Here is a 17,744-nt window from a genome sequence, read left to right as displayed (position 1 = left end):
GCTAGTGGATCTCTCTTCTGCCGGAGAGGGGAGACTGCCTTTTTATCGCTGGGAAATCGCTCTTCTGCCGGAGAGGGAAGATTGCCTTTTTATTGCTGGAAAAAGGAAGACTGCCTTTTTAAATCGCTGGGAAATCACCGTTCTGCTGGAGAAGGGAGACTGCCTTTTTATATCACTGGGAGATCGCTCTGCTGTTGGATAGGGGAGACTGCATTTTGATCACTGGTGGGATAGCTCGCTGCTGGAGATGGAAAGGCCTGCCACTGTGCCCAGAGAATGCTACCCAGGCATTCTGCCTTTAGGATAGAGACTTGGATTGCAGACTTTTTTTCCAGTTTTATAGTTTTTCAAATTTTGTGTTTGTTGCCCAATCTTCCTCTTTTTTTCCTGTGCAGGGGAGGTTGATTTGGGGGTCAATGCGCCTGTTCCATTTTTCTTTGCTTTTTTTTGTACGGGGATGAGCGATATAGTGGTTGATGATCACACTCCCACTCGCCCTCAACCCCCCACACACACTCCTACTCACACTCAAACTCATTCACTTCCACCCACTCACCCTCAATTCCACTCACACCCTCTCACTCACCCTCAGTCTCACTCACAGCTGCCCACTCACCCTAAACACCACTTTCTCAACCCCACTCATTCACCCTCACCCACACCTTCCCACTCACACCTTGAACCCCACCCACACACTCACACTGAACCCCAACCACACCCTCTCTCTCAACCCTACCCAAATCTTCCCATGCCCTCAACCCCACTCACACCCTCAACTCGACACACACCCTCCCATTCACCCTCAACACCACCCACACCCTCAACCATATTCACACCCTCCTCCTCACCCTCAACCCCACTCACACTCTCACCCTCAACCCGACACACATCCCCGCACTTGCCCTCAACACCACCCACACCATCTCACTCACCCTCAAACCCCCTCACACCCTCCACTCACCATCAACCCCACTCACACACTCCCACTCGCCCTCAAACCCATCCACACCCTCCCATTCACCCTCAAACCCACTCACACCCTTACTTGCACTTAACCTCATTCACTTCCACACACTCGCCCTAAAGCCTACTCACACCCTCGTACTCGCTCTCAACCACACTCCCATACTCCTACTCACCCTCAACCCAATTCACTTCCATTCACTCGCTCTCATCCACACTCATACCCTCGTACTCACACTCAATCCCACCCACATCCCCCACTTGCCCTCAACCTCATTCACTTCCACCCACTCGCTCTCATTGCTACTCACACCCTTGTACTCGCCCTCAACCACACTCACACCCGACCTCATTCACTTCCACCCACTCACCCTAAACCCTACTCACACCCTCGTACTCGCTCTCAACCACACTCCCATACTCCTACTCATCCTCAACCCAATTCACTTCCATTCACTCGCTCTCATCCACACTCATACCCTCGTACTCACACTCAACCACACTCAATCCCACCCACATCCCCCACTCACCCTCAACCTCATTCACTTCCACCCACTCGCTCTCATCGCTACTCACACCCTTGTACTCGCCCTCATTCGCTTCCACCCATTTGCCCTCAACCCTGCTCACACTCGTACTTGCCCTCAACCACACTCACACTCTTTCACTCGCTCTCAAGCCCACCCACACCCTTTCACTCACTCAGCCCCACCCACATCCTCAACCCCACTGATACTGTCACTCACCCTCAACCTAATTCTCACTATTCCACTCACCTAACCTCAAGCCTACCCATACCCTACACACAAATTCAGCACTCATCTTACAGCTATCACCCCACCTTTCACCCACTTCTATTCCCATCGACATCCTACACCTACCCTCACCCTACATATTTATCTCCACTACCCTACTCCCGTCTCCATTACCGTACACCTAGTCACCTACCCTACATCCAGCTTCACTATGCTTCACCCATCGCCACTATACTACACTCATCTCCACTGCCCTACCCCCACCTCCACTGCCCTATACCCATCCCCACTAGCCTACACCCACCTCCGCTACCCTAACCCATCTCCATAACCCTACACTCATCACCACTACCCAATAACATTTCCACTACCCTATACACACCTTCACTACCCTCCAATCACTCATCTTCTACCCCACAGCAGTCTCCTCTTCCCCACACCCATCTCCATTATCCTACACCCCTCTCGCAACCCTACACTCATTTCGATCCTACACCCATCTCCACTGCCCCACACTCATCTCCACCACCTTGCACCCATGTCCACCATCTATGCTCACCTCCACTACCCTACACTCATCACCACTACCCAATAACATTTCCACTACTCTATACACACCTTCACTACCCTCCAATCACTCATCTTCTACCCCACAGCAGTCTCCTCTTCCCCACACCCATCTCCATTATCCTACACCCCTCTCGCAACCCTACACTCATTTCGATCCTACACCCATCTCCACTGCCCCACACTCATCTCCACCACCTTGCACCCATCTCCACCATCTATGCTCACCTCCACTACCCCACACACAGCACCACTACCCAACACCCACTTCTGCTAACCTTCATCCACGTCCATTACCCTGCACCCACCTCCGCTACCCTACACGCATCTCTGCTACCCTACACGCAGCTCCGTTAACCTACACGCAGCTCCGCTATATTAACTCCACTACCCTACACACATCTCCACACTACACTCCTCTCCACTACCCTACACCCATTTCCACCGCCCTACACTCATCTCCACCTCCCTCTGCTCATCCCCACTACCCTACACCCATCCCCACAATCTTACAGCCACCTCCACTACCCGACAACCATCCCCACTATCCTATACTTATCTCCAGTACCCAACACTCATTCCTACCATACATCCATCTCCACTACTCAACACCCAGCTCCAAAACCCTCCAACCACCCTCATTATTTGTCACCCCACTCCACTACACTACACTCATACCCACCACTGTCAGTCCACTACCCTACAACGAACTCTACTACCCAACACTCATCTCCACTACCCTACACCCATCTCCACGACCCTGTAACTATTCTACTACTCTGTACACATCTCCATGACCATGTGCCCATCTCCACGACCCTGCGCCAACCTCCACAACCCTGTGCCCAGCTTCACTAACCAATACTGACCTCCACTACTCAATATTCATCTCCACTACCCTCCACCCACCTCCAATAACAAACACTCATCTGCACCACTTGACATTCATCATTGCTACCCTATACACACCTCCACTACCTTACACACACTCCTAATGACCAACACCCAGCTCCACTGCCCTACACTGATCTCAACTACCTGAAATTCATCTCCACAAACCCTACCCTCCACCACCATTCACTCAATTCCAATGCACTACTCATCCTCATCCCACACCCTTTTCCATTCCACTACACTCATCTCCCATCTCCCCTGCCCTACACTCATCCCCACTGTTCTACACTGACCTCCACTACCCTACACTCAATTCCAATACACTACTCGTCTCCATCCTACACCATTTTCCACTCCACCACACTCATCTCCACTGCCCTACACTCATTTCCACTTCCTTGCCCCATTCTCCGCTTCCCTGCGTCCATCCCTGCTTCCCTATACTGACCTCAACTACCTGACAATCATTTCCACTACCCTATACTCAACTAGCCTTCACCCATCTCCATTACACAACATTTATCTCCATTACCTTTTGCTCATCTCCACTATGCTATGCTGTCACCACTACCCAACATCCACCTCCACTACCTGACACTCACCTCGGCTACCCTACCTCCACCACCATACACCCATCTACACCAACCAACCCCCTACCTCCACTACCCTTCATCCACCTACATTGCGCTACACTCATTCCACTACCCTACACCCATCTCCACCATCCAACACTCATCCCAACTGCCCTACTCTGATCTCCACTACTCATTCACCTCCACTTCCCTATGCTCAACTCCACAAACCCTACACTGCATTACCCTACATCCATCTCCATCACCCAACACTAACCTCCACTACCCTACACTCAAATCCAGTATAGTACTCATCCCCACCCTACACCCTTTTCCATTCCCGTACACTCATCTCCACAACCCTACACTCATCTCATTACCTTGCACCCTATACTTCACTGCTCTATACTTATCTCCACCTCCCTACACCCAACTCCACTACACTACAGCCATCTTCACAACCCAACACTGATCTCCGCTATCTTAAGCTCAACTCCACAAACTCTACACTCCAGTAGCCTACACCCAGCTCAACTACCCAACAGTCAATTCCAGTACACTAATCCCCACTCTACACACTATTCCATTCCCATGCACTCATCTCCACACTAAACATATCTTCAGAACCCCACACTCATTTCTACTACCCTACACCCATCTCCGGTACCCTACATCCAGCTCCACTACAATATAGCGATCTCCACTACCCGACACCCACCTGCACTAACACTCTTCTCCACACTAAACACATCTCCACTACAGTACACTCATCTCCAGTACCCTATAGTCATATCAACTGCACTACACTCATCTCCACCCATCTCCTCTACCCTACACCCAACTCCACTACCTTACGCTGAACTCCACAAACCCTACACCCATCTCTACTACCCTACACTCACCTCTACTACCCTACACACTCACCTCTACTACCCAACACTTACCTCCAGCCCTACACCCACCTCTATCCCGTCCGCTACTCGACCTCATCTTCACCCTCCATCCACTCTCACCCCTCTCACTCTCCACCCAATTCAGCCAGCACCAGCACCAACACTAACACCAAGCACCCAGCCTCAGCCAACACCTCCAGTTTAAATTCTATGCGGAATATTTTGGAGGATCAAGAACCAAGAAAACACGCCGCCCTCCCCACTCAATTAGGCCCCGCCCGCGCCGTTGCTGGGGTGACGGGGCCGCCGGGTGATGGGTTAGGCCAGTGGGCGGGGCGAGACGGGACGTTGCGGGAGCGGCTGCAACTCGAGTGTCAGGCTGTGCCGGGCCTCGGGATGGCGGCGATGGAGTGCGGGACCGAGGTAAACGTAGAGGCGGCGCTGGCGGCGTTGGAGAGCGGCGACAACGCCGAGCTGGAGCGGCAGTTGCGGGGTTTCAACCGGCAGGTGAGAGGCAGGCCGGAGGCCTTGGGCTGACGTGCGGTGATGGGGAGCGATAACCCGCTGCCGCCTCAAAACAGTCCAGTTACTTCTATTCCCTCCCCTCCGCACAGCTGTAATCCTCTCCTTCAGTCTCACACCTTCAATTTCTCCTCCAGCCTTCCCTCAATTCCCTCCCCTCCCAATTCTCCCCACCCACCACCCTCTGCCCTCTCCTCCCCACCACTCTCCCCCACCATTCTCTCCTCTCTCCCCCCACTCCCTCCTCTTTCCCCATCCCCTCTCCCCAACCTCCCCCTCCCCATCATCCCCCTTCCCATCGTCCCCCTTCCCCTCCACTATCCACCCTTCACTTTCCCACTCCCCCTCTCCCCTCTGCCCACCACTCTCTCCCACTCTTCCCTCCCCCACCACTCCCACCCACCTTCCCCTCTCCCCCTCCCCCACCACTCTCTCCCACTATCCTTCTCCCCTGCACTCTCCTCCCTCCTCACCCCCTCCCACTCTCCTCACTCATCCCTCCCCCTCCCCCCCACTATCCCCCCTTCTCTCCGCCTGCTCACCCACTCACGCCCCCCACTCCACCTGCTTTGCCCCCCACCCCGCCCTCTCTCCCCCAACCACCCCCCACCCTCCAGAGATGTGGGGCTGGGCAAATTGTGTAGGGAAATCTAAGGTTGAATTGGAGCACAATTTGACAGTGACGTTATATAACTCAGTACATTTGATAACCTCTCCTAGTAGTTGGAATACCCTGTTGCAGTGCTTTCTCTTGTTTGTGACATTTCGGACATTTTCTGTGTTTTATTTAACAGAACAGCCAAACTTTCAAGTTTGATCAAAATGAACAAGAAGCTAGAAAGGTAAGGAACTGATAAATACCCAACAATCCCACAGAAATGTTTGCTTAAAATGCCCGCTCATTTAGCAGAGTATGACAATGTCATTGTACATAAATGGCAATCTCAACTGTTCATCTCAAGCTAGATTTCTGCAGACTTTAGTTCCCACGTGATCTCCTGGTTCCTCTCCATCTTCTTCTTCCTACAGAATATCTTGTGTTTATGATTTCTTATTTCATCCTTACATTTAAATAGTTTGTTTGATACAGTTTAAATAATGCATAACTTTAATTAAATAGTTAAATGGAATTGATGTTCAGGACCTTTGTGCAGGTAACACACTCACAAAATTTTGGAGAAACAGCAGCTCTCCATTATCCTCCCATATACACACAAGAGATTCTATAGGTACTGGAAATCTAAAGTAACACACACAAAATGTTGGAGGAACTCAGTAGCTGTACATTATCCTCTCACAGAAGCCCAGAGTCATGGTAGTACATTATAAAATTTTGGTTAGGCAGTGCCTGGATTGCCCTCTGCCTCACTTTTTTTTAGTGTACAGTATTTCTGTTTTTGCACATTCTTTTAAATCTATTCAATATAAAAGTATGACTATGACTACTTGTTTATTTATTATTATGTTTTTATTATTATTTTTCTCTCTCTGCTAGATTATGTATTGCATTGAACTGCTGCTGCTAAGTTGACAAATTTCACATCACATGCCGGTGTTAATAAACCTGATTCTGATCTGGTCACGACACTCTGAGAAGGTTGTCATTGCACCGAAGACAATGATTTACTGGGGATGCTTGAGGCATCATTGGTATAACCATATAACCATATAACAATTACAGCATGGAAACAGGCCATCTCGGCCCTTCTAGTCCGTGCCGAACTCCTACTCTCACCTAGTCCCACCGACCTGCACGCAGCCCATAACCCTCCATTCCTTTCCTGTCCATATAGCTGTCCAGTTGATGAAGGGTCTCAGCCCAAAATGCCAACTGTTTACTCCCCTTCGTAGATGCTGCCTTACCTGCTGAGTTCCTCTAGCATTTTGTGTGTAAGGCAGACTGTACCTGTTGATACTATAGGCAGCCTGTCTGAATTTTATTCCAGGGATAATTGAACTGCTCATGTTTGGTCGTGGGTTGTGTTCAAGTTATAGATTATGTTGTTTTCTGCATGAAAAGAAAGCCTGATCTTTCATGATTTATTAGGTTTTTTGTGTTCTCATAGCGGATGTCTGTCAATATCCTAAAGGTCTCAGTGGCAAAATAATCATAACTTGACGCTTTCTTTGCTTTCAAGCTATTGTTGTGGCAGTGAATTGAGTTTATGCACGGGCCCTGCCATTTCTGGGTGCAGGCAATGCCTTCAAATGTGGCTGTCTGAGTACCTCAGTATAACTCCATAGTACTGTGGGAGGGTTTCTCCACGAGAGTATAACCCTAGAAATATCTAGTCACATGACAAAATGTTAGCACTGCTTTGATCATGATAACTGTCCTGTCCCTGGAGAAGTTTAAAGTAAATTTAATCAGAATCAGGTTTATCATCATCAGCAAATGTCGTGAAATTTATTAACTTGAAAGCGAAGTTCAATACAATACATGATAATGTAGAAAGAATAAATAAATTAAGTGTGTGTATATAGTAGATTAATATATATATTAGATTAAAATAGTGCAAAAACAAATAATATATTTTAAAAAGTGAGGTAGTGTTCAAGGGTTCAATGTCCATTTCGGAATCGGATGGCAGAGTGGAAGAAGCTATTCCTGAATTTGCTGAGTGTGTGTTTTCAGGCTTCTGTACCCCCGATGGTAACAATGAGGACAGGGCATGCCCTGGTTGAATGAACATCTTTCTGAGGCACTATATCTTTGGTACTTCAGAGGCTAGTACCCAAGATGGAGCTGCCTAATTTTATGATTTTCAGTAGCTTATTTCAGTCCTGTGCAGTTTCCTCCCCCCCCCACCCCTGTACCAGACAGTGATGCAATCTGTCAGAATGCTCTCCACAGTATATCTATAGAGGTTTTTGAGTGTTTTAGTTGACAAAGCAAATCTCTTCAAAGTCCAAATGAAATATAGCTAAATATTATTAAAATGCATATAGTCTGTGTCACTATATATTGCTTTGAGATTCGTATTCTTGCAGGCATTTACAAGTAAAGCAATACAGTAAAATTTATGAAAAACTGTACATTGGATCTAGGAGGAAGTACAGGAGCCTGAAGACACACATTCAACATTTTAGCAACAGCTTCATCCCCTCTGCCATCATACCTAAGAATGGACAATGAACCCATGAACACTACCTCAATATTTTTTTCCTTTTCTTTGTTGTCTTTTTGCACTATTTATTTAATTAGTTTTTAATATATTTTTCATTGTAATTTTGATTCTCATTGTAATTTTAAAAAATTATGTATTGCAATGTACTACAATACTTACTGTCAGTTGCATGGCTGTTAGACACTACACCGTGCTTGGAGTGAACAGATTTTTAAAATAGCGTCACTTGCGTGTTTTTTTGTTCAAATCGCAGTGATTTTTGTCACTGATAGTTGGTGAGAAATAGTAGTAATACAATTCAGAACTATTTTGCTCACTGTGGTTTCAAGCATTCAGGCTTGGAGAACACAGAAGTGGCTAGGAGTCAAAATGAAATTATTTCACTACTTCGACAAGTTAGGATCTACGAAGAATTTGAAGGTACAGGTTTCCCCCGCCATCCGAAGGTAGAGCGTTTCTATGAAACGGTTCGTAAGCCGAAATGTCGTAAAGCGAAGAAGCAATTACCATTTATTTATATGGGAAAATTTTGTGAGCGTTCGCAGACCCAAAAATAACCCACCAAATCATGCCAAATAACACATAAAACCTAAAATAACAGTAACATATAGTAAAAGCAGGAATGATATGATAAATACACAGCCTATATAAAGTAGAAATACTTTTCCACAATCATTGCCGGCACAGATCACCGTAGCGAAAATCTCACGCAAGCGCCGTCGGCAGAAAATCTCACGCAAGCGCTGTTGGCAAAAACACGGCGCAAGCGCTCTCCAGTAATCTTTAAACTATGAAGCTGCCAAATCATACCAAATAACACGTAAAAATACACAGCCGATATAAAGTAGAAATAATGTATGTACAGTGTAGTATCACTTACCGGAATCGGGACAGCGCAGAGCACACTGATGATGGTGTGTTAGGCTGAGTCGTCGCAGGTTGGGGTGGTGCAGTGGCCCCACCCTCCAGGTCGCCGACAGATACCGAACCGCGAAGCATGCAGGGGTGCAGCGGTAGCCAGGAGGCATCCAGCACATCTTTAAGAAAAAAGCCGAAATAAACATGCTAATTAATTACGTGTCGGGCGGCACCTAATTAATTAGAATGTTTATTTCGGCTTCTTTCTTAAACATGTGCTGTGTGCCTCCCGGCTATTGCTGCATTCTCCGCGAATCGGTACAGTATCTGTCCGCGGACTGGGTGTTGGGGTGGTGGGACACTGGGGTGTTATCTCGTCAGCTGTTTCCATTAGAACAGGCAGCTCATCTCCTATGACTGCCTGCCTCGATGTCGAAGGTCGAGGTTCGTCATCTGCTGTGGCTGATGCAGAAGGCTTGCTTGACTGCTGAGCCTCGCGCATTTTTCTATCATACAGTTCTTTATAAGGACTCAAACCATCTTGCAAATATCCCCTAAACCTACGTACCCTTTCAAAATTAAAGTCGTACTTTATCATTGCAGCAAAAATCTCACGCTGTCACTTTCGGTCCGTTCGCTACTGCATTTGGTTTCGATTGTTATCCTTTCCTCTTCCAATTGCATTAGCTCTTCATCTATCAGTTCTTGGTCATGGGATGCCAAAACCGCTTCAACATCATCTTCGTCAACTTCCACAAGCCAAACTCACTTAGTCCTTACTTCGTTCACCACAATCAAAACGCTTAATTATGTCTAGTTTTACGCTAAGTGTAACACCCTTACGAGCTCTTTTAGGATTTTCCAATACCTTAGAACTCATCTTGCAAATGGCTGCTCACAGGCACATGTTTAAGCAATGCCGGCGAGAATGCACTTCTGAATCCGGGGAGAGCGGCTGCTGTGGGAGGGAAAAGTGGGAATAATGGCTCGAGATGGGAAGTGATAATGTGGAAGTGACAGAAGGTTGAAGGTTATGGAGAAGCAATGAATGGAGTGTTAATATTTTAGATACCGGCTGGGGCTAGATACCGGCTAGATACTGCCTTTTATCACGCGCTGATTTTTTTTCCGTAACAGTGAAAGCACCTTCTGAAAGCGAAAACAGGGTACTAATGTAGGTCTTTCGTAACAGTGAGGTTTCGTAAAGCGAACATTCAAAAAGCGGGGGACACCTGTATTATGCCTAAATAATGGAGATACAATGCGATGAGGGAGGATTTGGCTAGTGTAGAGTGGGAACACAGGCTATATGGTGGGACAGTTGAGGAACGGTGGAAGACTTTCGAAAAGATTTTTCACGGTGCTCAAGGAAAGTATATTCCAGTTAAAAGCAAGGACAGTAAGGGTGGGGAGAGCCAGCCTTGGACAACTAAGGAAATAAAAGAAGGCATCAAACTAAAAGCTCATGCATACAAAGTCGCCAAGAGTAGTGGGGAAACTGGAAGATGAGGAAAACTTTAAAAAGCAACTAAGTGCCACTAACCGAGCAATAAAGAAAGGGAAGCTAGATTATGAAAAGAAACTAGCACAAAATATAAAAACGGATAGTAAAAGTTTTTATAATTATATAAAACGGAAGAGGGTGGCTGAAGTGAATGTAGGTCCCTTGGAGGATGAGAAGGGGGGAATTGATACTGGGTGATGAGGAAATCGCTGAGGCTTTGAATGACTTATCTTGTGTCGGTCTTCACGGTGGAGCATGCATCTAACATGCCAGAATGCAATGTGATTGGTGATGCTAGGCCTGCCCAGGAATCTAGACTTACATACACACTGAGTGAATTCTGGGTGGTTTAGGGGAAAAATAGGTGACATTTAGGAGATAAATTGTGTTATGACCGTTATTTAGTAACTTTTGTGAAAGGTGAGGTGTTATCCATATTCATCATAATCTCAATATGAAATATATTTTTACTCTTTAATGTTTTCTCCTCACCTTGAGAACATTGACATTTAATTAAGTTTTTTTTCCCCAGTTTGGACCTATGAGCACTACCCCATTACTTTGCTCTCTGTTTGCACTTTTTACAGTGGATTATAGTTAATTGGGACACATTTTGGCCCAATTACATGACTGTCCCAGTTAGTTGAAGTTTCCTGGAAATAGTTAAAAAGTACAAAAAAAAAGACATTACCATTTAACTGAGTTACAAATTATTATATTTAAATGAAACACAGAACAAATTAGAGCACTACCAATGCTACTACAGCGCTATAAATTTGTGTATTAGTTCCGAAGATATTGATGGAGGAATTCATTCAGTGTACACTGCTGTATTCTTTTGAATATCTGTAAATGACCAAAATCAGCACAGATACCTAGTGCAGATAATGGACTGCCTTCAGACAATGCTATCAACAATTGCATCCTCCAAATCTTCATTTCCATTGTAACACTCAAGATGATTGTTGATACCTTCAAATTCTTCATAGTTCCTAAATTGTTGAAGTAGTGATATTATTTCATAGAATATGGAACATAGAAGAGTACAGCACAGGAGCAGGCTTTTCGGTCACAGTGTTGTGCTGAACCAGCTAAAAAGCAAGTCAAAAACATCCAAACACTAGTCCTTACTAACTAGGCCATTTCCATGTTTCTCCTTCTTCCTTATATTGATGTGACTAGCCAAACACCTCTTAAGAGCCTCTAATGTATTTGCGTCCCACAATACAAGGCAGTGAATTCCAGGCACCCACGACTGGCAAATGTCCCTCCACTCTTTAAGAAAGTGGGGAGGCAGAATAAAGGGAATGAGGCCTGTTAGCCTGACTTCAGTGGTTGGAAAGTTGTTGAAGTCTGCTATCAAGGATGAGGTTTTGGAGTACTTGGAAGTATGTGACGTAATGGGCCAAAGTCAGCATTGTTTCCTTAAGGGGAAATCTTGCCTGACAGATCTGTTGGAATTCTTTGAGGAAATTACAGGCAGGATAGCCAAAGGAAAAAGGTGCATGTTGTGTACTTGGATTTTCAGAAGACCTTTGACAAGGTGTTGCACATTAGGTTGCTTGACAAGTTGAGAGCCCGTAGTATTACAGAGAAGATTCTAGCATGGATAAAGCATTGGCTGATTGGCAGGAGGCAAAGAGTGGGAAGAAAGGGAGCCTTTTCTGACTGGCTGCCAGTGACTAGTGTTGTTCCACAGTGGTCTGTATTGGGACCAATACTTTTTATGTTGTAGGTCAATGATTTGGATGATGGAATAGATGGCTTTGTGGCCAAATTTGTGGGTGATATGGAGGTATGTGGAGGTGTGGATCGTGTTGAGGAAACGGGGGCAGCAAAAGGACTCAGATAGATTAGGAGTATTGGCAAAGAAATAGAATACATTGTTGGGAAGTGTACGGTCATGCACTTTGGTGGAAGGAATAAAAGCATAGACTATTTTCTAAACGGGCAGAAAATTAAAAAATCTGAGCTTTAAAGGGACTTGGGAGTCATTGTGCAGGATTCCTTAAAGGTTAATTTGTAGGTTGAGTCCGTGGTAAGGAAAGCAAATGCAATGTTAGTATTCATTTTGAGAGGACTAGAATATAAAAAGAAGAATGTAATGCCGAGGCTATATGATGCACTGCGAACCCTCACTTGGAATATTGTGAACAGTTTTAGGCCCATTATTTAAGAAAGGATGTGCTGACATTGAAGAGGGTTCAGAGGAGGTTCACGAGAATGATTCCCGGAGTGAAAAACTTATCATATGAGGAGTGATTGATTGGTGGCTCTGGGTCTTCACTCACTGGAATTTCAAAGGATACTGGGATGGGGGGGGGCGGGGGAGTGGTGTGGATCTTATTGAAATATATTGAATGTTGAAAGGCCTGGATAAAGTGGATGTGAAGAGGATGGAATGGGCACTGAAATGCATGAGAATAGAAGGATGTCCATTTAGAACGGAGACGAGGAGGAATTTCTTTAGCCAGAGACTGGTGAATCTGTGGAATTCATTGCTGTGGCTATGGAGGCCAGGTCAATGAGTGTACTTAATGTGGAGGTTGATAGGTTATTGATTAGTTAGGGCATGAAAGTTATGGGGAGAAAGCAGAAGAATGGGATTGAGGGGGAATGGATCAGCAATGAAATGGTGGAGCAGACTTGATGGGCCAAATAGCCTAATGCCATCAACAAATTTTGCAACGCATGTCAGTGGTAATCATTCTGATTCTGATTTTTGATTCTGACTAGATCATCTCTCGAGTGCTGATCTCAAGCATTCTTTCAATGTGTTTAAATCAACTGTGGTTAGGAGGACAAGTTCTTTAAATATATTTCAGTGTTTGCGTGACAATTAGTGGCAGGAATTCCATCTGGTTTCAAAGGAAATTATTGAGGCCTGGACTTGTGGACAAGAAACTCCACTGCAAGTATCAAAACTAATGTCAGTTCTTGTACATACAGAATGGGATTTGGCTGAGTGCAGAGTATAATTATTTTTCTCCTTGTATTTAAGAACTCTATCTTCTCAATTAAACCCTGATAATGAGGGTTTTTTCTCTCAAGTGGTGGAGGCTGATGGGAGATCTCTTGGAGGTTTATAAGATTATGAGAGGCAAAGATAGAGTAGACAGACTGTATCTTTCTCCCAGGGTTGAAATGTTTAATACCAGAGGGCTTGCATTTAAGGTGAGAGGGTGTAAGTTCCAAGTTGATGTGAGGAACAAGTTTTTTTACACAGAGTGCTGGGTGCCTTGAATGCTTTATGAGGGGTGGTGGTAGAGGCAGATACTTTAAAGAGGTGTTTAGATAGGCATATAAATGTGAGGAAAATGGAAGAGTATGGGCATTTTTTTTAGTGGAAGAGATTAGTTAGCCACGATTACAAATTTACTTGGTTTGATACAATATTGTGGGCTGAAGGGCCTGTTCCTGTGCTGGACTAATCTATGTTTTGTGAGAGATATTTGGCTCAATTCAAATACTTCGGATGGTTCTGACTGCTGCATGTTAGTAAAGGAGAGAGAGCCTTGAGAAAGGCCCCAAACTTGTTGCTAAGCGACAGGACTTGACTCTTCCAGCCATTTGTGTTATTTATAGATTTTTTAAAAATGTCAGTAATGGTGAACACATAAGTCTTGTACAAATGCAAACTTTATTCAATGTGATTCTAAACTGCCTTTTATCTTATTTCAGCTCTTTGTATTTTCTTTTGTTTCCTGGTTGCACACCAGTGGCTAAGAAGATGTTTATCTGGGGAATGTAGTGTTAACAGCAAAAAAGACAAGCCAACAGTGTGGTGGATGTTTTGGGGGATGCTGCCTGGCAGGACAGAACAGTTTGTGCCCTGGTCTAGATTTATGGTGACCTCCAGGTACCCTGTTATTTTGGTCTAGTTTGTGCTGCTTTATCAGTCAAATGAGAAGGTAATCTCTGACCGCACCAGGCTTTACCAGCTTGGATTTAGCTGCTGCGGTCAAAGACTTGGAGTGCAGACAACAATAGAAATTCAGATCCCAGCTATAAATCTTTAAGCCTGCTCACCATTTAACCAAAACAGCTGTGTTTTTTAACAATTTATATTCACATCTGTCTTTTATATACATATTTAAAATTGAAATTAAAAATTTTAAATCTTCACCTTTATTTTCAAGTTCCTTTGTGATCTTGCTGCTCCCAATTTTCGTAACTGCTCCATTAACCCTGAATGCCTCTGTCCTTTCAGCTTCCCTGAATTGAATCACTGTACTGCTGGTGTCCTTGCTTTTGGGTGCCGGGGCACACTGCTCTGGAATCTTCTCACTCCACTTTCTGCCTGTCTTTTTTTTTGGAGATTTCTCAAACCTATTTAACACCATAAGACCATAAGTCATTGGAACAGAATTAGGCCATTTAGCCCATCGGGTTTACACTGTTATTCCATCAAGGTTAATTTATTATCCCCCTCAACCCGATTCTTCTGGCTTTTCTCCATACCCTTTGACAACCCTACTAATCAAGAACCTATCAGCCTCCACTTTAAACAAACCTAATGACCTGGCCTCCGCAGCCGTTTGCAGCAATGAATTCCACAGATTCAGCACCCTCTGGCTAAAGAGATTTCTCCTTGTCTCTGTTCTAAATGGATATCCCTCTATCCTAGACTCACCCACTATAGGAAATATCCTCTTCACATCCATTCATCTATCTACTTCATTGATTAAACATGTGGTCACCTGCTTTGTTATCTCCTAATACAATTAGCTTAAAAGATATTTGCAATAATGATTCTGTGAAGTATCTTGAAGTAATTTGGTGCATTTAAGGCGGTATAGAAATACAAGTACTATGAAATTCTTCAAAAGAGGAGGCTTCAATACACAGATATGATTGATATATTGGGTGTAGTCACTTCTTGGGTCAGGTCACTTGGGGATACTTGGTAAATTTGATGTACTTGGGGCAGCACAGTAGTGTAGTTAGTAGTAGTTAGTGTAGTCGCTTTACAGTGATTACTAACTGGGGTTCAATTCCAACCACTGTTTGGAAAGTGTTTGTATGTTCTCTCCATGACTGTGTGGGTCTCAAGGTTCAAGATCGTTTAACGCCGTTTCCTGTACACAAGAGTAAAGGAGAACAAAATAATTGTTACTCCGGATCTGATGCAGCACAAAAAAACACAATAAGAAAAAGAATACAGTAATAAATATAAATACATAAAATAGATTATATATGTTGATTGTAAAGTGACACCAGACTGTACATAAGATGACTTGATAGGAAATAATAAAGTAGTGGTGGAGTTAGTGAGTGGAGGTGTTGATTAACCTTACTGCTTGGGGGAAAGTAACTGGTTTTGAGTCAAGTAGCCCTGGTGTGGATGATACATAGCCTCCACCCTGATGCGACGACTCTGGTGCCAAGCTGTATGGGTCCTAATGCCCTTCCCTTGGACAACATTGTCGTGGAGAGGGGAGACTTCCAACATGGGCAACTGCTGGTCTTCCATACAACCTTGCCCAGCCCTGCGCCCTGGAGCAGATCCATGGTCTCGCAGGACTAACAGATGCCTTTACCCTGATGGGAGTTGAGACAAACGGTCCATGAGCAGGGTGGGTGGGATGCTTCATAATGTTACTGGCCCTTTTCCGGCACCTTTGTGTATATATGTCCTTGATAGTGGGTAGGCTGGTGCCAGAGGTGAGTTGGGGAGTTCTGTAGTGCCTTTCTGTACACTCCTGTGCCGTTTCCATACCAAGTAGTAAAGCAGCTTGTTAGGATGCTCGCTACTGTGCATTTATAGAGTGATGTAACTATGGATATGCATAGTCCAACTCTCAGTAAATCTGGGTTACTTGGGGCAGCATGGTAGCAATCAATTACAATGCAGGCAATCACTAGGGTTCAATTCCTTTAAGGAGTTTGTAAGATCTCCCCAGCACCATGTCGGCTTCTCCCGGGTGCTCCAGTTCCTCCCATATTCCAAAGACGTACGGTTGGGGTTAGTAATTTGTGGACAAGCTATGCTGACAGCAGAAGCATGCCGATGATTACTGGCTGCTCACAGCACACAGCACATCCTTGGACCAAAACTGAACACAATATTCCAAATGCTGTCACATCAACATTGTGTAGAACTGCAACGTAACATACCAGCTTAAACAGAAATTAAAGCAATAACATGAAGAAGTCACTTCCTGCAAAGCAGTCAGTGATTTTCTTTGATTACATTAAATTCTTCCAGGACAGCCAGTCCCATCTCTGCTGCTCTATACTGAACAGTAACAGCATGCATTTGTACAGTGTGCCCGTGTTGGATTAAACTGTATATTAGGTATTTTCTTTGCAGTTTAACAATTTATCCTTGCTTGCATTTGAAACCCCTGACTTCTTGGGCTGCGTAAGCCGAGGGAATATGCACTCTGGTCCCACCAAATCCGTGAGACTGGCATGTCTCTCCCACCCAGACTCTGGTTTGTGTGAATGCTGTGTGACTTGCTATGCTATTACAACTCCTTGTGAGCAAATACAGAGAGTGCACTGCATACGATCAAAGGACGTATATTTATGAATATTAACTTAACTAAAGGGTTAGTAAAGAAAAGGAAGGGAAGAAACAAAAAGTGCCCATTATAATTAAACAGTCAAATGTGCACAGGGTGGAGCTCAGCTCTTCCAAAAGTCGTATTCACCAATCCACAGTAGATGTCCTCATTTTGCTCCATCGAATCACAGTCCCCACCGGGTCGAATCCTACGACCAGTTCTCTCCAGTGTCGTCTCTCTACATTCCCCGCTGAACAAAGAGCCAAGCTCACACCGGTGTCAGGCACACCAAAAAACCCCGCTTCACTGATTGGATGGCTTACATTCTGAAACACACGTTATCTCTAACCATAACCCAAACACTACTTCTACAGAGAGACCATTACATGAAATAACTACAACGTTAGCAGTGAAACCTTTGCCATGGTGTTACATATTTTATATAACTACTTATATACCTGTGCGTGCAAATTTTAGTATGTTTCTTAGCGGTCGTAGTATGTATATGCAGTTGTTCAGTGTGTCCCCTCATAGTTACAGTCCTCCTGTCTCTTTCTGGAAGCTTCTTGGTGTCCCATT

The 17,744-nt window shown here is 44.9% G+C and overlaps 1 protein-coding gene across 3 annotated transcripts in view; it reads left to right on the top strand.

Moving 5' to 3' along the window:
• Positions 1–4,866: 4,866 nt before the first annotated feature.
• Positions 4,867–17,744, top strand: part of ric8b (RIC8 guanine nucleotide exchange factor B) — a 105,158-nt gene continuing 92,280 nt past the window's right edge. For 2 of the 3 annotated variants that reach the window (XM_063057573.1, XM_063057571.1), the window contains exons 1-2: positions 4,877–5,151; positions 5,961–6,008. In XM_063057573.1, coding sequence (XP_062913643.1) covers positions 5,041–5,151; positions 5,961–6,008 — 159 coding nt within the window. In that variant the 5' untranslated portion in view covers positions 4,877–5,040. Of the gene's footprint in view, positions 5,152–5,960; positions 6,009–17,744 lie in introns of all 3 variants that reach the window. The other variant, XM_063057574.1, reaches the window with a different exon arrangement.

Source organism: Mobula hypostoma, chromosome 9, assembly GCF_963921235.1.
Source record: "Mobula hypostoma chromosome 9, sMobHyp1.1, whole genome shotgun sequence".
Classification (NCBI taxonomy): Eukaryota; Metazoa; Chordata; class Chondrichthyes; order Myliobatiformes; family Myliobatidae; genus Mobula; species Mobula hypostoma.
Note: the sequence above shows the minus strand (reverse complement) of the source record. Positions and strands in the feature narration are given on the sequence as shown.